General features: G+C 47.0%; 8 protein-coding genes across 8 annotated transcripts; 4 read left to right on the top strand and 4 right to left on the bottom strand.

Annotated features, from left to right (window-relative positions):
- Nucleotides 1-1,291: 1,291 nt before the first annotated feature.
- N7506_000168 (cyclin-dependent kinase) lies at nucleotides 1,292-2,458 on the top strand (the record flags this gene model as incomplete). Its single annotated transcript, XM_056949464.1, has 4 exons — nucleotides 1,292-1,328; nucleotides 1,408-1,916; nucleotides 1,977-2,140; nucleotides 2,200-2,458. 4 exons carry the CDS (start codon nucleotides 1,292-1,294, stop codon nucleotides 2,456-2,458), a joined length of 969 nt encoding a protein of 322 aa, XP_056815379.1.
- Nucleotides 2,459-4,781: 2,323 nt separating this feature from the next.
- On the top strand, nucleotides 4,782-5,576 carry N7506_000167 (uncharacterized protein; the record flags this gene model as incomplete). The annotated part of the gene is made up of 1 exon (XM_056949463.1): nucleotides 4,782-5,576. The coding sequence occupies one exon, from the start codon at nucleotides 4,782-4,784 to the stop codon at nucleotides 5,574-5,576; it is 795 nt and encodes a 264-aa protein (XP_056815378.1).
- Nucleotides 5,577-7,125: 1,549 nt separating this feature from the next.
- Nucleotides 7,126-7,407, bottom strand: N7506_000166 (uncharacterized protein; the record flags this gene model as incomplete). Its single annotated transcript, XM_056949462.1, has 1 exon — nucleotides 7,126-7,407. One exon carries the CDS (start codon nucleotides 7,405-7,407, stop codon nucleotides 7,126-7,128), a length of 282 nt encoding a protein of 93 aa, XP_056815377.1.
- Nucleotides 7,408-8,692: 1,285 nt separating this feature from the next.
- N7506_000165 (uncharacterized protein) lies at nucleotides 8,693-9,222 on the bottom strand (the record flags this gene model as incomplete). Its single annotated transcript, XM_056949461.1, has 2 exons — nucleotides 8,693-9,037; nucleotides 9,208-9,222. 2 exons carry the CDS (start codon nucleotides 9,220-9,222, stop codon nucleotides 8,693-8,695), a joined length of 360 nt encoding a protein of 119 aa, XP_056815376.1.
- A 4,107-nt stretch (nucleotides 9,223-13,329) lies between these two features.
- Nucleotides 13,330-14,754, bottom strand: N7506_000164 (uncharacterized protein; the record flags this gene model as incomplete). The annotated part of the gene is made up of 2 exons (XM_056949460.1): nucleotides 13,330-14,568; nucleotides 14,617-14,754. The coding sequence occupies 2 exons, from the start codon at nucleotides 14,752-14,754 to the stop codon at nucleotides 13,330-13,332; spliced, it is 1,377 nt and encodes a 458-aa protein (XP_056815375.1).
- A 4,099-nt stretch (nucleotides 14,755-18,853) lies between these two features.
- On the top strand, nucleotides 18,854-19,300 carry N7506_000163 (uncharacterized protein; the record flags this gene model as incomplete). The annotated part of the gene is made up of 1 exon (XM_056949459.1): nucleotides 18,854-19,300. The coding sequence occupies one exon, from the start codon at nucleotides 18,854-18,856 to the stop codon at nucleotides 19,298-19,300; it is 447 nt and encodes a 148-aa protein (XP_056815374.1).
- Nucleotides 19,301-25,551: 6,251 nt separating this feature from the next.
- On the bottom strand, nucleotides 25,552-25,821 carry N7506_000162 (uncharacterized protein; the record flags this gene model as incomplete). Its single annotated transcript, XM_056949458.1, has 1 exon — nucleotides 25,552-25,821. One exon carries the CDS (start codon nucleotides 25,819-25,821, stop codon nucleotides 25,552-25,554), a length of 270 nt encoding a protein of 89 aa, XP_056815373.1.
- Nucleotides 25,822-26,058: 237 nt separating this feature from the next.
- N7506_000161 (uncharacterized protein) lies at nucleotides 26,059-26,735 on the top strand (the record flags this gene model as incomplete). Its single annotated transcript, XM_056949457.1, has 2 exons — nucleotides 26,059-26,440; nucleotides 26,521-26,735. Coding segments are annotated over 2 exons (597 nt in total), but the record flags the coding sequence as incomplete, so codon positions are not given.
- Between the last annotated feature and the right edge of the window lie 776 nt (nucleotides 26,736-27,511).

Here is a 27,511-nt window from a genome sequence, read left to right as displayed (position 1 = left end):
GACGGAGTGTTATTGTTTGACGGCTGTTGATACATCCAACGCTTGCTTTTTAATAACTTAGCCTCTGGCCATAAAGCCCTTCTGATTTTCCCTGACCTTCCGTAATCGAAGATCAATAAGATCTCTGCTCAGCCTGCGGCATTCTGCCCCACTCAACATCCGTTAAATTGCGCTACTTTATAAACTTCTGTATTTCCCCACCTACCTTTGACGGCGAGTCTTGAACAGAAATGAACGGATCGAACAACAATAGTCTGTGCCCGTTTTTGCGATGGTTGTTTTGTGCTTATATTAGTAGACTGTGATTTGGATCTCGACCTTCACGCCATCTGGCAAGAGTCCTCTGGCATACCGACACCGCCGCCCTGTCTGGCCACCGATCTCGCTGATCCGCGACATATTCTCTCAAATGAAGGTGAGCATGCAGGATATGGGTCTCACGGGTCTTCCTTGATTGAACGCTTTTTCCACCCCAATCACGACAATCTGTCGGGCTTCAAGTGGAGGGGTCTAGATCCTCTGTCTATCTCTTCTCAGACTAGCGACAATTTCCTGTAGGTGTCAGCATTTTTTTGAAGAGATGCACTGGATAGAGTTTTGACTATCGCGGTTTGATCGGACATCTGGCGAGACTATAGAGAGGATCTGCTCTTCCTGCTTCGGGTTGAAACGGCCTTGGGGATCTACTACAACGCCAAAGTGATTAAGGGAAGAGAGTTTGGACCAGTCGAAAATACCTGCGCGCAGGCGGAACATTGACGATGGCTGTGAGTATGGGCGGCTTTGTGACCTCGTTTATTAATACCATCTATGCTTATGAGGTAACTTTGGCGAATTCCCAACCCGATCTGCCCCAGACACCATGAACCGATCCCAATCCTGACCGTGACAGGGGTGAAGATTATTCTAGAAGGCCTGAGTCCGTTTGTATTTTCTCAAGGATAGATTGTCAGGCAATGAAATTCTTTGTGGCAGCAACATGCCTGGACAAGTTCCCGCGAAGGCGGTAGGTCAATGTTTTCCTTCGTTCGCGGGGCGATCTTGCGCTCGGCTGGGAACACGGACTCGAAGAGAGTCCCTTCTGGTGTCAAGACCTTGCTTGACCTGCTCAGTGGTCTCGAAGATCAATGTTTGATTATATGTGAGCTTCCCTAGTTTCTCTTGTCTCCTCCCCTCCTTGCGTCTCCCTCACTCCTCCCACCATCCGTCCCACCTGCGTCACTCCAATTTCCTCGGCTCTCGTTTTCTTGATACGATCGAGTCCAGAAAAGTGTCAGACGTGGAGTTCTCCATGGAGAACTACCAGAAAATCGAGAAAGTCGGCGAAGGTACGGACTTTTGACGCGGTTTTTGGTCTTGTTGATACGCTCCTGTCGGAACTCAGCTCACGCGTCTTTTTGTCTCTAGGCACGTATGGTGTCGTCTACAAGGCCCGCGAGCTAAACCATCCTTGCCGTATTGTCGCTCTGAAAAAAATCAGACTGGAGGCCGAAGATGAGGGTATTCCTAGCACCACCATCCGCGAGATCTCGCTGCTCAAGGAAATGCAGGACCCCAACATTGTCCAATTGCTCAACATCGTCCATGCCGATGGCCGCAGTCTCTACCTTGTCATGGAGTTCCTCGATCTCGATCTGAAGAAATACATGGAAGCTCTACCGGTCAGCGAGGGTGGTCGTGGTAAGCCTCTTCCCGATGAGTCTACGTCGATGGCAACCCTGGGACTGGGCAATGCTATGGTCAAGAAGTTTATGGCCCAGCTGGTTGAGGGTATCCGCTACTGCCATAGTCGCCGCATCTTGCACCGTGATTTGAAGCCCCAGAACTTGCTCATTGACCGTGATGGTAACCTGAAGCTCGCCGATTTTGGTCTGGCAAGAGCCTTCGGTGTCCCGCTACGGACTTACACCCATGAGGTAAGTAGCGGTGTTCTTGGAACGGACTACGTCTCAGCTCACTGACGCATTCTATCCCAGGTCATCACACTGTGGTATCGCTGCCCCGAAATTCTGCTTGGGGGCCGCCAGTATTCTACTGGTGTCGATATGTGGTCCGTCGGCGCTATATTTGCCGAGATGTACACCCGCAAGCCATTGTTCCCCGGTGACTCGGAGATCGACGAGATCTTCAAGATCTTCCGGTAGATCCTCTTTTTCTCTTGGTGACTGACCAATCACTAATCATTTTTCTATTTTACAGTGTCCTCGGCACCCCCGATGAAGAGCTCTGGCCCGATGTCACTTCATTCCCAGATTACAAGGCGACTTTCCCCAAGTGGAAGCGCCCCGATGCGTCGATTGTCCCCGGCATGGAGCCAGCTGGTCTCGAGCTGCTGGAGGCCCTACTCGAATACGACCCCGCCCACCGGCTTTCGGCGAAGCAGGCCTGCATCCACCCCTACTTCCGGAACGGCAGCTCATACTACTCGGGCCGTCTCAAGCGCAACGGTCGTCAATAAAACCAGCTCGCAAATTCTCCGATCAATTTCATACAATTTACTTCGTAGAACTGCATGTAACATCAATGCCCTGGGGTCATGTTTATGGTGTTTATTTTTTGTTTTCAAGCAGGCGTTTTTGGTGTGGGGGGGGGATGATTATGAGAGGTCGGGCTTGGTACAATTGCTTTTTAAGACGAATCGAATATGACCATTATCTGAGGCGTCAACTCAACGCCTTCTTTTATACTTTGCACGAGGAATCGGAGAGGACATGGCACGTATGTGGTGTGGGACTCGCGTATGCGTAATCGTTAACATGAGGTGCCATAGGCAGGTAATCGGCGTTATCACTGGAGATGTCAAGTGTATCTCATGATTGACAGATAGCGGGTTGAGCAATATATATCTGGAACCCGACATATATTCTACCCTCGCAGAAGGCCTCATTGAAGAGACGAAAGAGGTAAAAGATATGATAATGAGAAAGAAAGAGAAATAAAATCTACATGATTCGTAGGCTCTCGTTTCCCACTCTCATAAATTCAGTCACGTTCCTGTCGACAGCTCTATCAGCCCTGGGGATGCACATCTTGGCTTTAGGAGCTCTCTTGCTCCCAGGGGCTTTAGTGCCGTTTCTGGGGCCAAAGAAGCAGCTTCTGGGAGCCACGTAGCCCCCAGGAATTCCGACGTAGCTTCTGGGGTCTAGTACTTTCACCTCGGGGAACCAAAGTCATGTTCCTGTTGACAGTTTCATCACCTCCTGGAACCTCAGGTGCAGTTCCTGGGGCTATGGCTAAGCCTTTCCTGGAGTAATTGGATGACACAGATTTGTGCGCAGGTCTGGTGAAGGTATCTTGTGAGGGCTTTCCGCGACCTAAGGCAGAATATTGACTCTAGGATCCAGAAGTAGCGCCCCGGGAGCGCGACAGCTCCCAGATCCAGCCATCGTGTTACCAGAGCCAGATATTATTCAGTCAGGAACGTATTGTGAAGATCCCAGGGGTAGAACTCGGTTTCCTGGAAACAGGAACTGGCCCCAGGAGCCAGAGACGAGTTCCTAGAAAATAAACAGCGCCTAGAATCGCTTTTGGCGTTTCCAGGATCAAGCTATTAGGTCCCAGAGCCAGATTAACAATGATTATCGATTGATGTAGACGAGCTGGTTTTAATACGTCGTGAGGCAGTATGGAAGGATTGTCGAGCCTCCCCTGCAGACACTAATGCATGGTAGGAGCTGAAAATCTTGGATGCTGATCCTTTCATACGCGCTGTGATCCAGCACGCATATGTATGTGTTCTTGCAGGGCAAAGAAATGATGCAGATTTAGATTCGCCGCTTCGCTTCTTCATCGCCGAGCCCTTATATCAAAAGCATGAGTCCACTGAAGTCATCCCGCCACAATTGAAGTTGCTGAGCTCTCTTTTTGCTAGCTTCTGTGACAATGCCTCCAAAAAAATGGAATGAATCGTTCGAGACCAATACGGAATTTTTCGATGAGTTTCGATCTCTAGGGCCTGTGGCCTTTGCGCGGTCTTTCTCCAAGAGGGTCCATGCTTCCTATCGAAAGCTCGATATTATTTCATTCTTCATGTTCCTATTGACAGTCTTCTCAACTCCTGGGCTATGTCTTGCCTTTCCGGGGTTTATTGAATAACGCAAATTTGTGCGCAGGTCTGGTGGAGGATTTTTGTGAGTCAATACCCTACCCTTGGAGGCAGAATATTGATTCTAGGATGCAGATATATGGCCCTGGGAGCGCAAAAGCTCCCAGATCTAGCCAATGTGTTCCCAAAACCAAGATTGTATTCAGCCAGGATCGCAGATTGAAGATCCCAGGGTAAGAACTCAGATTCCTAGAACCACGAAATGGCCCTAGGAGCTAAAGAGGAGTTCCCAGAGAATAAACAGGTCCTGGAATTGTTTTGACGTACCCAGGATCAATGATGTCGGCATTTACTTTGGCCGTCGCCGCTAGGTATGGGTGTTTTTTTCCACCACGCGGTTTCGAGCAAAAGCATTTCTAGAATGAAGTAAACTCCCAATATAATTTTTAGGCGTAACATCTAGCACCTAAGAATGTGAAAAAGACGCCAAGTTTACGCGTCCGGCGATAGATGCGTTAAGTGGTACTAAGACACATTCGGTCTCCCGGCGCCCTTGACACGCCACCAGCAACACATCCAGGAGCTAGACTATGGAATCATCCGATAGCCATGACTAATACCTGTTTCACCATTAGTTATTTAAGCCGCTAACCCAGTTTTTGTAGGTTATATAACCCATTCATCCTTTTCGTCTGAGTAAAAACTGTCAGTTTGGAAGTCTTGTTCAGCCACCCCAATGGCACAAACACGCCAACAGACCCGCCAAAAGGCATACTCTCACAATCAAAAAAATGCCACACTCAATTCTCACATCAAGAAGCCGTCTCAAAGATTCAAAGGCCCAAAAAGCCCGGTTTTCAAGTCTACCGTTCCCGCGAAGCCAAAAATCGAGTTTCTCCCAGCCTTGTTGTTGAGCTTGTGCTACCCAGACGAAGATACAACGCTTATACGACTCGAAGATTATCTTCTTGATGAAGAAGAAGCGGAAGAAAGCACTGAACAGATTTATTCTCTGATCAAATCGGTTCGCAAGCTCGAAGTGACAGATCATACCTCCCGCCAGAACGCTCTAGAAGATGAGGTGGAAGCCGAGCGCGCAAAGGAACCTACAGAGACAGAAGGGGAATATGAAAGGCGGATGGGTCGTGTGAGCCATTGGGTTCGATATTGGCCTATTCGTGAGGCAAAATGGATATGGAGAGCTCGGGTGGTGATTGAGGCAATGGGTCTCTTTCTTGGATTGTCGGATGCCCAACATTCTGAACTTAAATCGGGAGCACTACGTCGATTCAACCCGAAAGCATTCTACATGTATTCATGGATCTGTCTGACAGGGGGGAGAGGTGTCAGGGCTTGGGGAGGACGTGGAGGTCCAATACCTCCACCACCTTTGTTATCAAAAGGTCTCTCGATCCAGGAGCAAACAAAGTGGTACTACACCACGGCTCTTGCCCTTCAGGAAGACGTTTTGAACAAATGGAGAAAAGGACAAAACTTGAGCGAAGTTCTTCTGATCAATGTTCCGAAATAAGTCGGGTGCCCAGATGTCTAGATCATTTTACTTCTCAATCTAATCTCAAATCATCGAATGAATTTTTTCCGCCATTCTTGAAATTCCTGATTTTATTGGATAGCTGATCCCTCACTTTCCTCTTACGTTATGCAAGGGCCCTGCCAGATCAACTCTGAAAGGGTGATTCTAGTAATCGAGTACGCTAATCAGCCTCTGCCAGGATAATTTCAAGGCTTGCTCAAAAGAGCGCAGCACCATTCTGTCCGTTTCGTTGAACGCCTCAGAAATCCGACAAATGCAATATTATAGAACCTATAGTCACCAAAAAAAGTCAAAAGAAAATATATAAAGAAATTTAAAAAAAAATTAATAATAATCAAAAGATATCGTTGTGGCTTCATGATCGCAAGTTCGGAAAGTGAGTGTTGACAATGGGTGGCCAAGCTTCAACGGGTGAACTGGTCGACAACGACCTCGCTTTCTGCATTCTAGACGGACAGATCCGTAGCTCAACACAACCGACGCCACACTAAAAGAGAGGTTGAGGGAGAAAAAAATGTCTACTTTTCAGGATCAATTTTGAGGCGCTTTTCAGTGATTCAACGTTGAGTTGCTCAAATATAAGATATCAGAACCAGAAATATGAGCCGGTCATTGCATTTCCCGAAGTCTCAGTTTAAGAGTGCATGAAGGATTCAACAGTTAGCCAACGTTTCTTGACTGACTCAGCATTCTTTTTCTCAACACTACTTCAAATTGTCGCTCTTGCTGAGAATCTCAAGGCATCAAGAATTTTGTTGCAAATAGTTGCGGTAAAAAGAAGACGCTGGCTTCAACAGGCCTCAATTTAGAGGTGTCCGCCAACGCGTTCTACAAAGCAGCGCACGTAGCACGTAGGCGAAAGGATGACCCGAGAAGCCTATAAATACGTCCTCTACTCCCGGCAGTTTGCTCTACAATTCAATCACTTGACTACGCAAAGTCGAGCAGGCATGTGTCTGAGTCACTTGATAAGTTCTCTCCTTTGGCCCAGAATTGAATTCCCCGGTACTGACATTTATAGGATACATCGAGGATTAGCAAGCCAAACAGTGCCTGTGAGAGGTGTCTTCCCAGCAGGTCCACTCTGCCAACCAGCCAGCCGACCAAGGAGACAAGACTTTGGCTGGCGGTCCAAGTATCTATGTGAGGATGTCTCTCCGCCCGCAGCAGTAGACTGAGCTGATCTACTGTACAGCCCCTGTGTGTATCCCCGGGGCAAAAGCGCGAATATGCGCGTCGCAGGTATGTAAATCTCAGTCTGACCCATCTGTAATCCTACTGATCCCGAAGAGGATGCAATTCCAATAGAACCGACATTCGGCCACAAGGCACGAGCGCAAGGACCGCATCTATTTGCCGTCCCTTCGTCCCCAGTGTTGGCCACCAGAACGTGTGAGTCATAGATTTTCTCGCCGATTGACAGGATAATGAATGACAGTGGAACATTAAGATCGCACCAGATGCCCCCTCTCTCTCTCTCTCGCATTCTAAAGGAGTAGGTTCACCACGGGGACATACCCCCAATCTAGGCGTAGGCCAATGGTGTCAGACCGTGAGAGTCTTTCCAATCCACCTCCACCCTCCCAGTCTCAAGGAGTAACTCGACCACGGCTTCATGGCCCTTCTCAGCGGCGTGGGATAATGATGTCCGGCCACTTCGATCTGTGACATTGATGAGATCTGCCTCCTGTCGATAGGTTGCAAGACGAGATGTTTTCAAAAATCCCTTTTGAGCAGCCCATAGTAAAGCTACCCTACCCGTCTGTGAGTCTCGCTTATATAATAGAGGAGCGAAAATGCGATTCATCAAGCAACAAGTTCTAGATAAACAATTGATATCGTGAAGCAATTCGAGATAGTGTCCAACAACGAGCAATAATTCGATTGGTAAGTTGTTAAGACTCATCCTGAAAGTTCGATAACAACTCTTTCATTTATGGTGGGATAGCGAAAGAAACAAAGGGTTTAAGTCAGCTGGATTTTCTTGTTCGGGAGCAATGTAGTTGAAATGATGCAAAACAGAGGGAGGAGAGGGAAGGTCTAAGGTTGAAGTACTGTAAAATCGGTTACAGTTAGGCTCTCGCACAATCCAGTTCTGGGTCGAACCCCTGACCCAGGCCCGGCTGCTGGGGCTCCAGAAACCCCAATAATAACCCAGTTCGACCCAATTCCTGCATAAAATCTTGTATAACTATCCGAGTAATCTCCTGTAACTTTGCTCTGTTTTGGTTTGTATACAGGATGATTGGATGGTTTCTATTACAATCACCACAACGGCCAATCGAAGCAGTCACATTCTCACTTGAGTCGGTCTACTTTTCAGCAGGCAGCCGACAGTGTATTCAGCAATAGGGATATCAGCCGGGGAACTGATCAAGCCTCACGATGTTGAGGGCCAGGGATCAACGCCTGATGAAGATATTTATTTCAATCAGACACCTCTTTTCCTTTAGTTGAGCGCCTCAGAAATCCGACAAATGGAATATTGTAGAACTTGTCACCTCTGTGGCCATGTCCTGGGGCGGGGCGCTGGTCTGGAGTTTGGTATATCCCATAACCTCCATGGCGGAGTATTGGAAGTTGCCGCTGTACCACATGCCCTGGGTGGATATCATATCTGCGGAGAAATAGCGACTAATCAGGAGAGGCCTAGTTCCAATTTAGCAGGTTCGGGTCTTGCACTGTAAAGGGAAGAGATGGAATTTGCCTATAACACCTTTCAATGATGGGGCAATGTGTCCCTTAATTTGTCTCGAATGAGTAGCACGACTGGTGTGGGCACTACAGAACGTCATCTAGAAGACGGTAATGTAACTACGTATCAGCAAACACTTCATATTTCGAGCAAATTATCCAAGCATAACATTTCTAGTAAGCGATGCGGGCCCAGCACGCGACTTCGCTGAGGATTGTACATTGTGAACTTTCTGCTTTGCCCTTCGGGGTATTCATACACTAGGTGTGTGGCAAGGTCTGGGGGCCGTCTCACCTAGGCATATCTATTAGGCTGGCGCGAAAGAGGAGAGATGATTTGGTCAGCTACGATTTGAATACAGTTGTGAGGCTGTAACAAAAAGCCAACTCTCACTCTATCAACAGTGGAGGCATGCTGCCAGCTCTGCGGGATCACCAAATCTCACTCCAGGAGAGGAGAAATCTTCAAATTCCACCTGAATTGACCACAAATCATCCACCTTTCTCAGATCCACCAGTGTTCCTGATTTGAGAGGCAGATCATATCTCCAAGGAAATTCTATCAGCACCCCACTGGTGCGAACAGATACCCACTTCTGGAGCTTTTTGGCAATCTTTGCTGAGCTTTTGATGGCGCTGTCCTTGGAATATACCATTTCCCAATCCAAAAACTCCAAAATAGCTCTTCCGGCTGTCCCGTTGAGTGTGGATTCACGAGATGTCTGCATCATGCCCGTGTAGATCTGTGGGATGGAAAACATACGGCATTCACTAGGAAACAAAACCTCGCAGTTTTTTGAAAGCTCTCTAGTACACGGGCAAGCAAAATATTGTTCATTCGACTGTGTAACGATTGCAACCACCACTGCAGCCATTAGCTATAACCCTGTACTATTTGATATTCTAGACGAACCTTGATCGGTGCCATGGTAAATTGTCCACGAAAGATTAGCATTTGGAAATGATAGCGTAGGAATCATGAAATCAAAATCGCAAGGTGAATCAAGGTGCTCATCCTTCCTGAAAGCAGTATCAAGTTCAGGCATTGAAGGCGCTTCGTAGATAGGGAATTCCATGAGAAACTGAATTTTCTGTCTGACGGGTACGAAAAGATTTATACGCGTAACCTGAAACAATGATCGTACCTTGTTCTGCCTAAATGAGACCGGAATGGAACGGAGAAGATTCTCAAGGGCAGGAAACTAGCTAACGGAACTGCAGGTCTGGAAAATGAAAAATTCATTACCTGTCAAGACTAATTCTGAACACCGATTGGATGCTGGGGTAGACCTCCGGGTGCAGATAGTTACTTTGTGGAGTTTAAGGACTTCTCAACACGGAAAACCCACTAGGTCTAGAAAAAGTAAAGAATGACAGTTTGAGAGCACTATTTTGGTATTTTGGGTGTGTGATGCATGGCAGGCCTTAGGTGGTGGAGTGATTTATCCGCTTGATTACGGTAAAGAATGATCTTGATATTTGAAGAGCAGTAATAACAAGGCTCTATCTCCAACGCTGCAGGGGCTACCAATATTACCCAATCCCCTTGGTGGGACCAGGATCTTATATGTTCCTCCTCTCCAGAACTAGACTCCCTTGGAGAAAACTTATAGTACGTAACATTCTCAGCTCCGTTGACTGCTTGATGAATCCTGTGCTCTTCGGCTCCCATTTTGGTAAAGATCGCGCGGAAAATAGGACAGGCTTAACGTCTTTGTTGCCAACACATCATCTCTCCTATTGGCTTTGCAAAGCGTGATAGAGTTTGATATCAATTAAATGGTACTATTCACAACCAAAACACTTTTCGACACCTCCATCTCCCCCTCGAACATTCCTATGGTCTCAGATATCTTCATTCCACTTATAACAGTTCCAGCACGTGTGGAACCCCATTGCCGTATTTTTTTATCCATGATTTTATAAGCGAGATGAAATTTCCAATCTGCTCCCAGGTGTGTCTGAATCTGTCAGAAATGAAACAAAATCGCCAGGGCTACATACCTGCTGGTTTTGAAGCCATTGAAGTGCACATCTTGCCATAACAAACGGATCGCTTCGGTTCATGATCGTTTCACGGCGATGCTGTTGAACTAAGTCGAGGAGGCAGGGTATAAAGGTTGCTGAAGGACGAGACCGCAACTTATATCTTGCTCTTCACTACCATTTGTAAGTCTTGTAACGAAAAGGCCGAGGTAAACACACATAGAACAAAACTTCTCGATGGCGACAAGTAATTACGCAGAGCAGAATAGTAACATAAAGGATTAAAGAATGCCATATGAAAGCGCCGAGAGAAAGGGTTTCCAGCTCCTGGTCACGCATGGTGATGGACATGCCAATTTGGTACATTTTGGTGTACTTGTATTATTCGTGACAGCAAAACCACAACGCGCAGCCTTAAATGTTCCTCCGGGAATAAGATTCCAGCATGCAAGTACCTGCATACTTCCCTTGTAGTGTGCATTCTGAATTGCTCGTCACCCAGCTCTAGACTTGCGAATATCTTCTAGTTGAATTACCAACTGCTAGGAGGGGTGGTTTTGTTCGATGCTAAATGTAATTCGTGAATATTTGCTGGAAGAAAGCCTAGGTTAGAAATTTATATAATCCTCATTATAGATTATCCAGACTTTAGTTTGACGCCCCCTATCCTGATTTCAAAAATAGAACGGTGTTGATTTGCCTTAAGTGACTCTACGTTGGTCTGGAAATGGAAAACAAAGCGACCTACCGCACGCGCTCTAGTGCTGATCAATACCTGTTAGGTCTCGAGAAGCAGCAGGTTTCTGAAAATGCGGCGGTACAGATTGTACTGCTGAGAGTGACTTCATTTCATTGTGGGAAGTTTCTTACGTGGTCTCAGATATGGTAATGATATGAATTAGCGTAGATGACACTACTTTGATCACCCAATATCTGGAGCATAACAGCTGTTGGTTGTTTTCTTGAGATGACCTCACAATAGTGAAGAGGAGAATACCTTAAAGTCCATGCCCAAACATTGTCTTAAACAGCACCCTCAAAGTTCGCCTTCTTGCTTCCCCGATTTGGACTATATCCCTTCTGATCAATAGTAACCGAGCTTTTCTAGGCGTCTGCCAATGTCTTGCACTGTGTCCTCATACCAGTCCTTCAAATTCACAGGCATCTCATATCCCCAAACTTTTGCGAGACTTTGCCTTCTTCCATACTCGTACAGATATTTTGAATGTAGGCGCTGGAAACAAAGACCCTTCTTCGCTTCCGGGTCCTTTGTCGGTTGTTTCGAGATAATCGGATCGTCGCTGCTCAGAGGAACGAATTTTGGAATTCCATATTTCCCCCAAACTCGTGAAATACCAGTCTCGAGAACCGCAAGATCGACTAAAAATGCATGGTCATCATGGGCTCGATGGTTAGCACCAAGCTCTTGAAGAACAATGGCATCAAGAACCACATCATCGAGGCCGTTGTTTTTGATATCTTCCATAATTTCGATTCCATTAGGAGGAAACCATATTCGCACGGTCTGTTTGGTTAGAGGCTTGTGTAGACATGGAAGAGAGGAACACTTACGTGCAAGCGTTGTGGCACTGGACCTTTTGCAGGAACACCAGAGCTTGAATCTGTCATCAAGATAGACTGTTCTTTCGGCATCATAGGAATACCTGAATTCATGGAATCGGTAATCGAACTTCGATTGGAATCTGGTCCTCCGAATAAAACCGTCTCACGCGGGTTGTCTGGGGATAGAATGCGCGGTATGAAAGTTAAAAACAGGGAACGAACTTTCGTTATGCTCAAACAGGTCATAACTCACATTTGATGAAATCTTGATAGAGGATGCGAATGAATAATTGAGTGTCAAAAACAGTCTTTATACTACAACCAGCAACGTAGGCTTGTCTTTCTTTGGTTGAGGTTTGAATCGAGGTGTCAGCGTCGGGTTGATTTCTCACTGTGGTAGTACAAGAGTTACTTAGTTCGGCTTATTTTACGGATTGGAGCCATAATAGTAGCTGAACATCTACTAAAATGCGCCAAAATACCCCTTGGGCTTTAGCGCGCAAATAATGAGTAGCTTTAGAGTATAATGTAAAAGCAGACTATTCATTATCGAGTATGCCTTGGGACTATGCAGAATCCTGAGCATATTCTTCGGACCGTCACTGGTCCGTAATTATAACTAACAGTTGGAATCGAGTCCAACATGAGGCTGTCTGTATTGCTGAAGTCCCACTTACCAGGTAAATAAGAGGAAATGACTAATCTAACAAATCTTTCATCACACCGGTTTTGTGCCGCCTTCATGGTTGCAAATTATCTGCATATCAAAAAAGGACTGCTGGGGGTAGCTTGGGAAGAAGGGGGGCGAGGGGGGGTAGGCCCGCGGCAGGTTTACATGCTGTAAATATGTTTTGCTGTGAATTGGGCTGCCGTCTGTTGAGGGCTGCATGAACTGAAGTCAACTTGACCAAGTAAGAATTAGATCAAGAACTCTATTGATAGGCTGACAGAAGCCTTCTACAGGTAGGGCCGATCTAGTAAAGCCGCCTTGTTAGTTATAGAATCCATTGTTGCCTTAACCCGACACCATTCCGATTCCGTCCAATCTTGTCCGCGCGGACAAGATTGGACGGAATCGAAATGGTGTGCGCTTTGACCTGCTTTGACCTTGAAGTGAGTTAATTGTGTTCAATCAATAATCGAGACACTGACCTTCCCTATCGGCTTTGACATAACAAATGGGACACTAGTGCCCTGTGCCTGGAATCTTGGGTGGTCTCCATAGCTCATCATTCCGTGGCGACTGTCTACTTCGTATTTTCTTTCTGCAAGGAAAATTTTAAATTTCTTGTGATGTGGGATGAATCCAGTTCTAACAATAACCGGCGTTCATATTTGGGGACTACATGAAGAAAGGACCAGAGACCAAAAGACACTCAGCAAGCCTCTACATACTGTTAGGAATCATCTTCCCTTCTTTTTTAATGCTTACGTATACATGCCGTTACTTCATTGCTGCTCACTTCCTCTGATCCTCAGGGAGATATTAGATTTCTCCCAATTTGAGTAGAAGTTCTTGCAACCTAACATCACCAGCCCATTGAGATAGACGATTTTGACGCCAGACATCCCAGTCAAATTCCAATCTGCTCTCTTCAGCCGTAGACATGATACCTCGGAATAAAGCAACTGCTTCATCCCAAGACATGTCCATGCCCATTCCAAGGCCAAATGAGAAGCGGCGAACTAGATCAGGGCCACCGGCAAAGCGAACTAGATGCTTGTTCTTGGTCTGTAGAGCCTCGGCCAGGAGCGTGTCACCCCGGGATCGGCCAGCCTTGCCCTCGTATATGTCACTCATTTCTGCTGTCAACAGCGAGGGACCAAATGCCTCGTAGATTGGCACCGCCCTAGCAAACGTCCAGTCGATAAGGCCAGTGACATTAAAATTCTCATCCACCAGTATATGGTCACCTTTGTCATCCATGTGTTTCAAAAAAAAGGGACCGTTGTCAATGCTCGATTCAAATGCATTCCAATGACCTTGTTCCGCTAGTTCTTTGAGGTATCTGAAGATCAGGTAGGCATTGATGGAGTACCGTGTAAAGAGCTGGCGGTCGCAGATTAGTTCGAGATATCTCTCCGCCCAAGTTGCGTAGTATTCCTGCGCATTGCGAAAAGGTCCCATCTGCGAAAATGTGCCCGACCGATCGCTCACGATGGGGCCCATACAGATAGTACCATTGGGTTGTAAAGAGAGAGAACCAATTTGCTCCAGTGGGTACTTATTGATAGTACACAAGATATCAGCGTAGTTATTGTACAGTTTGCGTAACTGCTCTTCTGACGGGCTAAGAAAAAGCAGAGGTGTCCCAGGGAGTTCCTCTATTAGCATGTAGGCAACGCCAACATCATTCTCAGGATCATTGCGAAGACCGAAGTCGTAGAGTTTAGGAGACGGGACGTTAATATCCTTGAGCCATTTCAAAGTGGCACATTCGCTTTTTAAGCAGAGATTGCTGAAGTTGTCCGAGAATGAAGTGTAGTTTTGTCGGAGTATCCGAGCCAGCCAGGCCGTTCCATCGCTAAAAATGATTCGAAGATGGATGTGCATGCCACCCATTCGCTTCTCTCCAAGAGGATCCAAAGGATCCAATTTGCAATCCAGGTTTCTGTTGCGCTCTGAAGCTCGACGCAAGAGATTTTTGTCATTGATCATGCGTCGAAGTGCTTTTACTTCTGCTGTCTGTGCAGCCCCCCATGCATCGTCATCAAGAGGGTCATTCTGGGATCGGAATTAGAAAACGCTTCCAGAAAGTAAGGCTTAGCATACCTTGCAGCAATGAGTTGGGGGCCTGGCATGAACGGCGCAAAAATGTTGCCTACAGCGTTCGCAGATACCAACATCGATCGCAGCAGCAGCGGAACATTCGGAGAGACAACAAGTCCAGAAACGAAAAGTTTCGGACATATTGGGGTGCATACAGCTTTTGCCTTGTAGATTTCGAGGGGTAGTCCGGAAAAGAATTTCGAGAATAGGGTAGTGGGTTACTCAACTCCCTAATGAAATTCTTCTTTAATTGGACTGTTGTGTCACGTGAGCACGAAGGCCGCAGGAGTCGGTGAGATTGACATGCGTGATGAGTTATATGAAATAATCTAGCCATATTCAAATGTAGATCTTACTTGGTACTGATTTTAATGACACACTTTCCATTCAAATGACCATACGGATCGTAAAGTTAAGAAATCGGCGCATCTAGGAGGTCCGACCACCTTAAACTGGCGACATTGATGGCTATGAAGATTGTTATCGCGTGCATGGTCTTGTGGCACGAAGACCCAGCATATGGTCACATAAGCACTTGAATAGACCAGTAGTTGGTCAAGTATTGCACTAACTTCCATTTATGTTTAGTCCAATTTTTTCCGCGCGGACAAGATTGGACCAAATAGGAATGGTGTGATGCAAACCCTGAGCCTGTGCGTAAAATACAACCAAGCTTGGAATTGTCTAGACAAGAGAGATAATTTCACACGCACTATGAAGCCAAGGAGGAAACGCATGCTCAATCAGCCCCCTTTTTTTAGGTCCAAATATTTGCCTTCCTACGCCCTCTAGAATTTCTCCAATATAAAAGTAGAAAGAGATCCCCTTGAAACTCCTCCCATCATAACATCTTCCATCACTACTCCTCAAACTATCTACCACCCAATTTCAACGATCTCCGAATTCATCATGTCCCACAACGTTGAATCGATTCCCGTCGACGCTACCTCGTCGACTAGCTCACAGCCAATGAATGACGTTGCCTCAAGCCAGCGTTGCGCTGTGGCTAACTGTGGGAAATGGGCCGTTGCTCAGTCCCGTTTTTGTGCCGATCGTAAGTGAATTGAGATGCCATGTCACAAAATCATTAATGTAATGGCAAATTACGAATAGACAAACCCGCTCCCGCTCCGACTTGCTGTGCGTGAGCATGTTGTGGACGGACCTTTTTCTGGCGAAGATCTCGTCTGATTAAATCAATAGCAGTGTGTGATGTGTGTCGGTTGCTTCATAATGAGCTGGTGAGATAAATCATAGAAATGTCAATCAAAATTGGCCGTGAAAGTACTAGTAAGAGTGTAGTTGAAAAGAAGATCCCTATTGTTCCAGCACTGAGAAAGATAGTATGTGCCACATCTGTGTGTAATTAATGTTGAGGTTCATATTACCTGCGAAACAACATTGATGTGGCTGTGTACTGAGGAAAATTAAGACATCGGACCAATGGCGGACAAACGTGCGGGCCCCTAAACCCCTGCCCCCAACGTGCAATGGACGGTATAAACTCATGCACTGGATGGTCTTGTGTTGATAGTTTACATAAGACGAAAATATCGATGGGGTTCACAATAACATGACTCGATCGAACACTTGTGCCAACAACGGACGAGTCACAACCAAGGCATCCGGCAACATCCACACCCCGCAAATGATAGCCGACCAAAACGCTGTATGTCAGCAATGAGCCTCTAGAACTCAAGCGTGATCAAAACATCACCGCTCGCCATAATCCATGATCACTTACGCTGGCAAGAAGCGAGGGTGCTCACTTTTCATAAGTTTCTGGCGTTTGAAAAGATTACCAACCACCTAATATTGAGACGTGCTCACATTCAGTTCCCTCTAGCAATAGTCAGGTTTGAATTGGAGCTTGTGCTGTCTTTTTGGTACGGGGGCCTAAATCTGTGGTAGGGGACTTCTTGGTCCTCGATCGTCTAGTCTTCGTTTTCAAGAGAAGAAGCCAGATGACAAATTTGTTTGAGGTGAAGGCAAGTCAATAATTTTGTCATCCCACAACTGGGAAATTCTGTCATCTAAATTTTAACATATATTAAAAATCGCTTGAGGGATGGTAAGCTTCCTCAACGGGAGGAGATATGAGACAGTAATGTTTCTATGCCCAATGCGAAAGATGCTGCAGTGGGAGCCTGGCAAGCGTAGCTTTGTTAGGGAGCCGACGAAGGACAAATGGGTACAAGCATTCGTAATTATTTATCGAGGGATAAAATCTACATGGGGCTTATAAGAATGGTCCTATTTAGGAGTATTGAGCAAGGCAAGCGAAGCCCGTTCTGTATGAGGTATTTTCCCGGGATGCTAACGCCATATTCCAGGAGCGTTCGGTTTCCAGAAACCAAGTACAGAGCTCCGGGAACATACGTCAAAATCCCAGAAACCCGTAGCTTAGCGCTGGTCGAAGTCGATCATTTATGCGAATGCCACCGACACCCACATGGTAAGCTAACCGGCAATTTCGAAGCATTGCTTTTGGAAGGTGTGTAATTAGATAGCAATAGAATCGAAAAATGTTTCATTTGATTTCGTCAACCTGAAATGGTAAGATATTCGAAAAAGGTTCCGGCAGAGACAAAATTGAAACGTCGTGCCCTGAACTTTTCATCGCACAGCATTTACTCTTCCTGGGGGAGCCATGTTCATGAGAGCGAGGATAATAGTATGGGGCAGAGCCGATAAAACCTGGCTGGGCCTTTGTTCCACTTTGGTGGCTGCATTAGTGTTGCCGCCAGGGGCCGTGAGGTTGGTTCATAGCCAATAGATAAACGCCCCCATGGCTGTTCACTGGTGGTCAGCGGTCGAACTGCATATTAATTGTAATGCCTGGGATTTTCATTATGGGGACTGAGTCTGCTAGTGCGGACCTATCACACGTTAGTCATTATTTCGCCCCTGGGTTTTATTTTAGAGGCAGTAGGTGTGGCCTCGCTTTCTCCGCACCAATTCCAAAGTCACCCAACATGGGCATCACAGAAAGCAAAATAATTCTTGGGAAGTTGACGACAGCGTGTTCGGTCGCAGAAGAAAATGGACATAGCCAAGTCCAGGAGATTCTGTCAGACAAGCAAGTTGGTAGTCCTTCTCCGAAATTCAGTCTGAGTCTAATTATCGACAGTTTGTGAACAGTCTTGCAAAACTCTGGAAGCACCTGCCTGAATGTTCGAAAGAGCAAATTTATTCACCCGGTCGAAAGCGCATCAAAAACAGATTGAAAAAGTCTAAAACTGAGAGAATACACATATCTGAGTCTTTGCAATCAAATATCGATTTGTGGTCAAAAGATCACCACTCCTTTTTAGATCCCAAGCGCAGCACGGAATATTCCTCAGCTGTGGCTTGTCCGATTGCAACGATCTACAAAGGACTTACGGAAGCAGAAACTCGCAGCTCTGCAGATTTGATACGTTTGCGCTTTCTGAAGGTCCTTTTTTATCATTTGCAAGACAGGTTCTGTGTAACCTATCTTCGACTTAACTCGGTCGAATGGATGACTCGCAGAATTATCGCGGCAGGATTGGATAGCAGTGACGCAGAGAAGATCTCTCTGAAAATCAAAGACTGGGCCTGCGTTGGAGCAAGATATGATGCATTGTGCAGAGAACTAGGAAGCTACAATGTGGCGCAAGATTACAGATATCTGGGCAATTTGTTTCGACTGCCTAGCGACTTCACAGATAGATTGTGAGTAAAACGCAAGGCCAAGGAATTAATACTGACTTCACCAGCATGTTGAAAGAACTTACAGTCAAAGGAGTGAAAAGGGAGGTGGTGATCGGTTCACTGCTGCGTCGTGGTATCTGCAATTTGGAACAAAACACGGTCATTGACAACCTGGCGAATAAGGTTTTCAGATCTTTATGGGATAGGATCGAGTTATCTGTTCAATCTGAACAGGGAGAAGATGGAAGCTTATTCAGTTCTTTGCAAGGTGGGTATCTAACAACTGTCTGCGTTCATTCGTTAATAAAATCTTCAATCAGACTGGCGCTGCCTACAAGGCACTCGGGCTTTTAGGCTTCAAAATGACGGTTGTCCAATTCCAAACTCGGTCCCGAATCTGGAATATATTTCATCATCCACATCCTCGACCTTTGAGAGCCAATGCGCACCTGTTTGCGTCAACATCAGCCAACGAGGCTTGAGTGGTTCTGTAATCCAGATTGAGGAACCATCAAATGGAAGTAGACTACAATCTTCCGAACGCCCTTCACATGCGTATAACGCAATGTTTGAAGGTGCCAGGCAAAGCTTGGATGGGCCTGGGAACGAAGAGACCGCCAACCAGCCCTCGGCTTGCGGGTTTGACTACTATGAGCCTGTCGCGTGGGTTTCAGACCAGCTTTACAATCAGGACCACTTATACCTTCAGGATGCAAGCATTCCTTACCAGACCTCGGTTCGCGGGTTTGACAACTATGAAGCTGGGTCTGTGGCGCGGGGTTCAGGTCAACTTTACAATCAGAACCATGGATGTCATCAGGGTGCAAGCGTTCCTTACCAGACCTCGGTTCGCGGGTTTGACAACTATGACGCTGAGCCCATCGCGTGGGATTCAGGTCAGCGTTACAGTCAGGACGCACGGACGCCCTCGGGTGCGAGCGTTCCTTGTGAGAAATTGGCTCACGAGCCTAACAACCCTGTCCTGCATCTATTGGAGGGAGGTTCCGTATAGCAATCCTCGGTGACCTCCATATCAGCGAGCGCAGTCTACTGATTTGGAAATCATAGTTTACTAAATGTACCAAATATAATGCACTTCCCAGAACTCTATATATACTTCGAAATTGATACAAATGCGAACAATAAGGATGAACATAAGGAGCATCACTTAGAGTCGATAATAAGCGCCACCAGTTTGGAACCTTCAGGCACATCGATATAGCACGGCCTTTGGATATGGTAATGATTTTTTTCATCCAAGTGGAGATCTTCGACCTGCACTTCACCAACTATGTGTAAAGGAATAACCATTGTGAACGATTCCCCGACTAACGATTCCCCGACTAACGATTTGCCTGGGAAAAAAACATATCCACCTGTCTTGAATTGCGACGTGTTGATCGATTCGGTAGGGTTCGTCTGCAGTGAAGGAGTCGGGCGTCATTAAATGCGAAAATTAGAAAATTCCCAGTCCGGGAAGTTGTACTTACCTTGAGATATTCTGCGATGGCAGCATTAATGGGAGCATGGCACGCCGGAAAATCTGTGGGAAAGAACCGCTTGAAAGTTGAGTGCGAGGACCTTGCCAGTGATTCGGCGACAGGGCGGACTTCATTCCAAGCTTGGCCAACACTGTTTATGACGCCAGCAGATGAAAGTGGTGTCACTGGCTTTTGGTCTGTAGACATTGGTGGTTGTTGCGCAGAACGGCGTCGAACGTATCGTGGTTGGAGTCGAGGACAGTCGACGGTTTTGATCAATGAATCGATTTTCGATTATTTCATGTCATGCATTCAATAAAGGCTGTGTTCAGGACCTTGGGGCTTGTGCCGTAAATGAGAAAAAGGTGACTTCCCGGAATTTAGGGAGGGGTTGCTCGTGGGGGAGGGGAGGGTCTCGTGACTTTGGCGACAAATCAATCCCAAAAACTAGCAGTTGGGCAGCTTCAAAGGACTCTCTACTTGATGTTAGTTGATGGCTGTCGTCATTCGTCTACTATTGAGAGTGAAGTGATTCTATTTGATATAAGCGGGCTCGCTTACGTGGATGTCTTATCTCTGCCTTCTACACATGTAGGTTTTGTAGAACGGCGAGAGCGGTAAGCAAGTCGGTAGGGTTATATCGGGGTTAAAACAAAACACAACTATTGTTGCTCACCGCCCTAATCGCTCCGCGGAGTCCACTCCATGTTCGATCTGTGGTATTACCATTTTCACAGCAATGAATACATTTCATCTATTCAAAGCTGGAGACGTGTTATCCTGACATCCATCTAAATCTAAAGACACCATGATAGCGGTGGAAGATGAGGGCCGTCTCTTGGGTCTTGCTAGAGTCATTGGTGACTGCATTGATGAAGACAATTGTAAGTGATGTCGTCGGTAAGATATGACCACGAAGCTAACTGATCGTCTCGTCTCAAGGGAAGATGCTCCAAACTCTATGAACAGGTAATTCATAACAACTTGTCCAAGTAGTTCAAGCCTTGCTGACTTAGATCGTACAAGAGGACACCCCTAATATTGCCTTCACTCGATTGCGAAGGGAGAAATTGCCCTGCCTCCCTCGAGCTCTCCTATACCGATGCGATCGCATGCTGTCTATCCCTTCCTCATGACCACTGGTGGCATGGACGAGAAACGACTGGAATGTTCACATTGTCTCGGCCCTTCTCTCAGTCGACAGTATGCACCAGTCAGGTGCTGATGTGTCTACCGATACAAAGCCCAAGGCATAATGGGCTAAACCACTGTCTATCTCGGTATTCGAACACCGCGAAAGAATAGGTTCCTTGTGGATCGAATTCCTGGCGTCCAATGGGTGATGCTCATTGTCCTCGGTTGGCATCTCGCGTCTTTTCAGTCCTGGAACTCTAAGAGACCGAGGAATACTGGTGGCTTTGTCCACAGCCCGGCCCTTTGGAAGCAACGGCTGGAGAGTGCGGTGAACCAGAATACAACATGGCATGAATGGTGCTGCATTGCCTTGCCGAAGAGGATTGTAAGTGGTCTAGTTGGCAAGTTCATATGACCACGAAGCTTACTGATCCTCTCGTCTCAAGCGTATACAGCGTGTCCTCCGCAAACTCTATGAACAGGTAAGTCTTAACAACTCGTCCAAGTGGTAAGCCTTGCTGACCCTTATCGTACAACAGGACGCCCTCATTTTCTCTGCTCGAGCTCCCCTCTACCGATGCGATCGCATACTGTCTATCATTTCCACATAACTACTCGTGGCATCAATGATGAGCCAACTTAAGGTCCAGATCGTCGGCCCTTCTCTCAGTCGACTCTGTATCAGTCATGTGCTAATGTGTCTACCCGATGCAAGGCTCAGGCCACAATGGGCCTGTACTACCGTGCCTCGGCATTCGAACACCGCGAAAGAACAGCCTCCTTGTGGATGAAACTCCTGACATCCAATGGGTGATCCTCATTATCCTCGATTCGCATCTCACGTCTTTTGATGCCTGGCAGCTCGACAGGCACCGGGGTGAGCTCATATTTTAGTCTGGCTCATGGCGAACGAATCCTACTTTTGCCGACGAGCAGGCTGCGAGTCTAAGTCTGCGTGCAAGGAGAAGGTGAGGCGGACCCCATTACTTCGAGCCTACAGATGAACATTGGCCATATCAGGTACGAACCGATAAAAGGAGGCGGTAGGGTGTCGAGTCATAGCCGAGTCAACTAGAGAGCACGAGCAAAGAGATGCCGTCCGATAGTTTTACCTGATCCTACTCCGCGTTGCTGAGCCGGTCGATGTATTCCAGCGGGTGGAGCTAACAAGCGGAAACGAGCGAGCGGGAGAGACCAACCGGACATACACGGCGCTGCATCGAAGGCACTGTCAGACTCTTGTGGTGTCTTTGGTGATCTTGGTATTCTTGATGCCTAGGCACACTTTTCTTTCCTATCCAAGTGAGAGCAACATGTGCAACATGTGCAACATGTGCAAAGGTGATTTACCCTCGAGGTCACTGCAGCTGCAAGTCAGCAGTGCGTCCTCTACGTCGAATGTCCTTGGGCATGGCTTATTTGCAGGCACTGCGCTTCGATGACATTTGGCATATCACCGTTCGAGCTGATCCTTTGTGAAGGTGGGTTTCTGTACAACTTTACTCAGAGCCATCCTCTGTGCGACCTCTCTGACTATCTATGACAGCCTATGCTAAAATCTCTACCCCCAATCAGCATTCATATGATTGCTTTCGGCGGGATTGGTAACGCACATGTCTGCTGCGGCTCCAAGCCAAGTAGATCACATCACAAAAGTCCGTCGTAAATGTTGGCGCAGTCGTCCTTACAGGCCTGGTCAAGATGGCGCTTGCTAGACCCCAATCCGGCTGCCTCCTTGTTCTCTAGGCAGTAGAGTATGCTCGATCGCGTGAACTCGGGTACTATTCCCAGAAAGCAATGGCGATCGCTTTGGGTGCAGTAGTCGATGTTGATAACGGGATAGGACAGGCGATATAAATTGTAGTTGCTAACGGGGTTATTCACGGGTTTCCGATGGCTCTCATGTAGAAGCAGCCAATCGGAAATTTTCGAGCCAATCCCCTCAATTTCTTCGCTGTCTTTATTGGGAATCCACTTTGACTCGCGACCGTTGTGGTTGTAGGCATTCTACAGCAGAGTAGGAGTGAGTGGCTTGCAAGCCGCCTGAGGCGGCCAATTCGACTACGCAAGGAACAGTCTATCGCATCACCGTGATTATCTGAGCAACAAAATGTATTTCGAGCGCTCTTTCAATGCTTCATCTAGACCTGGTAGGTCTGATCGTGGGTTTTTGCCTCATTATAGCTTCACCGAGGGATATTGGTGTTTGCATTGGACCAGCTCAATCGAATTGGAGGCTGTGTGCCAAAAAATACTGAGTAAACACCAGGGGATCATCGTAGCAAGTGATGCCAAATGGTGCAGAATGAAACAATGAAACCGATATTTCTGTCATATGTAGACTTCCGGACCGGCAAAAGCCCAAGGCCCAACCCGACCCCAACCTACAGATATTCTATGGGCCTAAGGTAGAAGTTCCCTGGGCTTTCGTGGGGCCCAATATAAACATGCCAATTCTTGGCATTTGCATAAGTAGTGTAGATTTTCCCAGTATCAATTATCTGTAAAAAAGGACACCCATTGTGAGAAATTAGCTAGCTTTGGGTATAAAGTTGAGTTCTATAACCTAAAAATGAGGGTTTCCACAATTGAAAATGTCATACTTGAATAGGAAGATGCGCCTACTTCTGCTTTTATGAAATATATATAACTATGTGCTGGCGCTCATGAATTCTTTAAGTGCCAGAATAGTTCAAAATCCTGGTAAAACTCGACTTTTTCTTGGTAATTCCTATACAAACGGGTCTTAAGTGTCGCCATTGTTTTCCATGACTTTTATTGCCAGGTCGTTGCCGTTGATACTTGATATCTTGCTTCTTGGACTAGTTGAACCCCCGGATTGGGCCAGGGAAAACGTCGGGCCGATATCTGGGCTTACAGACTAGTTAGAACATGCATAAAAAAAGACATTAATCAGCAGGGTTATGAATGCCAAGACGGTAGTTGTGTGCATAGAAATGGGCTTGGTTGGGCTTTGCTGAAGTCTAGTGACCATTACTCAACATCACCGCCTGGCCATATACCACAATACACACATCAACACCCTCGTCCATACTATCGTCAACGACCATTAATGACCATCAACACCCATCAACGTTCATCAACGACCACCAACGTTCATCAACGATCACCAACGCTCATCAACGCCCGGTCAACACATCCACGACGCACCAAGATACTCATCATTTTGTCCGCTCCACGCCCTGATGGCAGATACATTCTATTGCGGCGGGAAGACTAGCCGGCCGCAAACCGTGAAGCCAGGAGCGTTGGGAATACGGCTCTCGATAACGAAGGTTGAATCATGAAGTTACGATTCTGATATTGGTTTGCTTCTATCTAGGGCTCATTTGATTTCTCCAATGACGATCATTCGAAATACAAAATACATCATCAAGATGGTGCGCAGGTCTTTGCTTCTTCGAGTACTCTTGATACTCGAATACTGGTCCCTAGCACCACGAAGAGGTGCCTGCACGGGCTAGAGGGTCTTTTTGTCGCAGATGTCCCTGCGGAGACTCTTGGTGTCGCAGATGTCCCTGCGAGGATTGTTGTTGACGCAGGCCCTAGTCTGCGGAGAACTTGGTAATGCAGCGGTCTCCTGCAGAGAACTTGTCAACGCAGCGGTCTCCTGCGGGTCTTAATTGTCATCACAGCGTCCCCCTGCGGAGTTCACTTGGTAACGCAGCGCCCCCCTGCGAGGATTGTTGTTGACGCAGAGCCCGTCCTGCGAAGCACATTTTTACAATCACAGGGCTCATTGGCTGTGAGGTAGCGCAAGTCTTACATCGCTGGGCTCGTGGCAGCGACAGCCGTGGCCATGGAGACTCTCAAACCCGCAGGCAAGAAGGAAACCATGACACATCGGAGTGTGAGGACCGAAGTCCTGATTTTTTTGGGCTGGGAATCCGGCCCCTCTTATAATTCTTTCGGCTACGTCTCGACCAAGGAACCAGTTGCGCAGTTGGTAGCGAGAATCATTGTCTTGTTATTGTCGTTGAAGACATTTGAACAACGTTGAAATGGTGTTAGGAGACTTCGTGGCCTACAAAGTCAAGTTTCAACCTGGATTCATTGCGTTCAAAACCTGCGTTGAGTGTGATGAACCACTTTCATCAACTGTTGAGAAGGCAGTGATACCGCAAGAAAATGATTCTCACATCATTGAAATTGCAATTAAATCGCTCAACGCGGTGGCACTCTACATCTGCCCGTTTTAGCCACGGTCACCGCCTCTTTCATGAGGGTTGAAGTACTTCAACAGATGCCGAATGATGGGTTGGACACTGTAGCAGACAGTGACATTCGATTGTACCGGCTGTCGGCCATAGGACGTGCCTCCCACTGATCCCGCTACAATCCACTTTGCCTAGCCTCGCGCGAACTGTACCTTTCTATGTTGCTCGCAACCAACTGATGTTGCCTCCACTGATACTTCTGCTACCGGTCAGTACAGACACTTTGGACATATTCCTAAACCCAGGGTATTGGATTTCTCGCTGACGGATAATCAGAAGTCGAGAATGTGTTGGAAAACCCAGAATAAAAACCCGAGTCCAGTTCTCAGGACAATGAAATGAGTTATTTCAGCTACCATGGCTCACAATTTAGATTCTCATGATCGCCACCTCCTCGCAGGATTGCAATGCTACTTATGGTGAGTGTTGATGGTGAGTGTTGATGGTGAGTGTTGATGGTGAGTGTTGATGGTGAGTGTTGATGGTGAGTGTTGATGGTGAGTGTTGATGGTGAGTGTTGATGGTGAGTGTTGATGGTGAGTGTTGATGGTGAGTGTTGATGGTGAGTGTTGATGGTGAGTGTTGATGGTGAGCGTTGATGGTGAGTGTTGATGGTGAGCATAGCTGCAGACCAAAACGAGCGCGATGTCGCTGTAATGCCATTTGGATGCTCCATCCATTCGTGACCGACTTTATCTTTCGACAGTTCCCAGACCTAGCTTCTTCTCTCACTATTCACTAAAATCCCAATGACAATCTAGCGAGCTTCAATCTCAATTTCCTATTGTGCATACAGCCTGGGATTTACTCGCAAACTTGAGCCATTCCTGCTCCATCTCCTGCTTCTTGCAAACTTTACTCAACGATATTGCTCTTGCCAATCGTTGTTCTTTTTTCAACCCAAAAGCCTTTTCCAAATGACACCACCGGACAATTCGTCTACTGAGAGCCGCATGCACACCCTGTTTGCGGACTTCCAAAAACCAATTGAGACTTCCGACAGAGCCAGAGTCTCTGCAGAGCCCAGAGTGCCATCTCAGAAGATACCTCGCTCGATACCTAAGAACCGTGAGCGTACCTCGCCCCGCCGAGATAGACCTGAACATGGACAACTCAAAAGAGTGCGATTCGAGCCAGCTTCAGGAGTCCCGTTGAAGGAATCCGTGCTATCCGGCGCGCACACGCCGGAGAAGTCCATAGCTAGCTGGTCAGTTTTCTTTCTCGTTGCCCCCTCTCCTCCCATCATCAGCACCCCTGTCCTCTTGCTAATTTATTACGCAGGCCGAGCAGGCGAAAAAGGTGTGTCACTTAGCATTCATCAATGCTCACTTCAAACGCGACAGCTTGTTGGCGGTAGGACTGATACGTACAAACAATAGGTCACTTCGCGGAAAAGTTAAACTACACGAACGACAAAGTCGTCGCAACGGAGGAAATTCCCCTCAAAGTATGGAGAAAAAAGGTGATATTGAAGCCCTCGGAACGGAAGTCAAGAGCTTCAAAAGGGAATTGGAAACCATGCGATCCTGCAGATCGGATGCTCGCAGCAGCGAACAAGACAAACACAGATATCTGTAAGGCCCCACCCGAAGTGGGTACGTCCAGTTACCGCCATTCAATTCCCTGCTTTCCATCTTGGGGATCGCCCTTGCAATCCAGCCAAGATGCCTGCGAGAAGACCGCAAGTAGCGACTTTACTACGTCTGCACTCAGCTCGTCGCCGGCTTGATCGTTCTCTCCTTGGAGGGCTATCTTGCCATGTTCACAGTTTTCAGGCATCATTCGGGTTATTTGACAGTGAGGGTTATTTTCCGTACTACAAGATTATGTATTATGGAGCCGTTGGCTAGGCGGCTTTCGGAGTTTTATCGGTCATTATGTCTCTCGTGCCTTTTGCCATATGCGCCTTACGCGGACACTAGCAGAGTGCGCACACGGACCTATGAAACAGGCACAGAGGGTTCCATCGATCTCCTAAAGTAGGGGTGAGGAACTAGTCAACCGGTAAAGGAATGGACTCTACTGCAGAGTTGGTGAGATAATTTACCAATTGAATTTCTTGATTGAAACCAAAGCATGTTCATCGCTTGATCTGGCTAGCCAACCAATCGTGGCCAATATTGGAGCAGTATGCTGGGTGGCTTGATGTAGCAAGCAGGTGATGGTTGACGACCTGCTGTGCGTAAATAACCCTCAACCTTGGTGGCCGCCAAGATTTCAAAAGCCGACCGGAGAAATGAGCTGCCCAGGGATCACAAAGCCCCAGGAAATCGTACGTAGCTTGCAGAATCTCCATTCCCATCCTCACAAAATCAGTCACACGCCTGTTGACAGTTCTATCGGCCCTGGGGATGCATATCTTGGCCCTAG

Source organism: Penicillium brevicompactum, assembly GCF_028827555.1.
Source record: "Penicillium brevicompactum strain IBT 35665 chromosome Unknown utg000001l_segment0_segment0, whole genome shotgun sequence".
Lineage (NCBI taxonomy): Eukaryota > Fungi > Ascomycota > Eurotiomycetes > Eurotiales > Aspergillaceae > Penicillium > Penicillium brevicompactum.
Note: the sequence above shows the minus strand (reverse complement) of the source record. Positions and strands in the feature narration are given on the sequence as shown.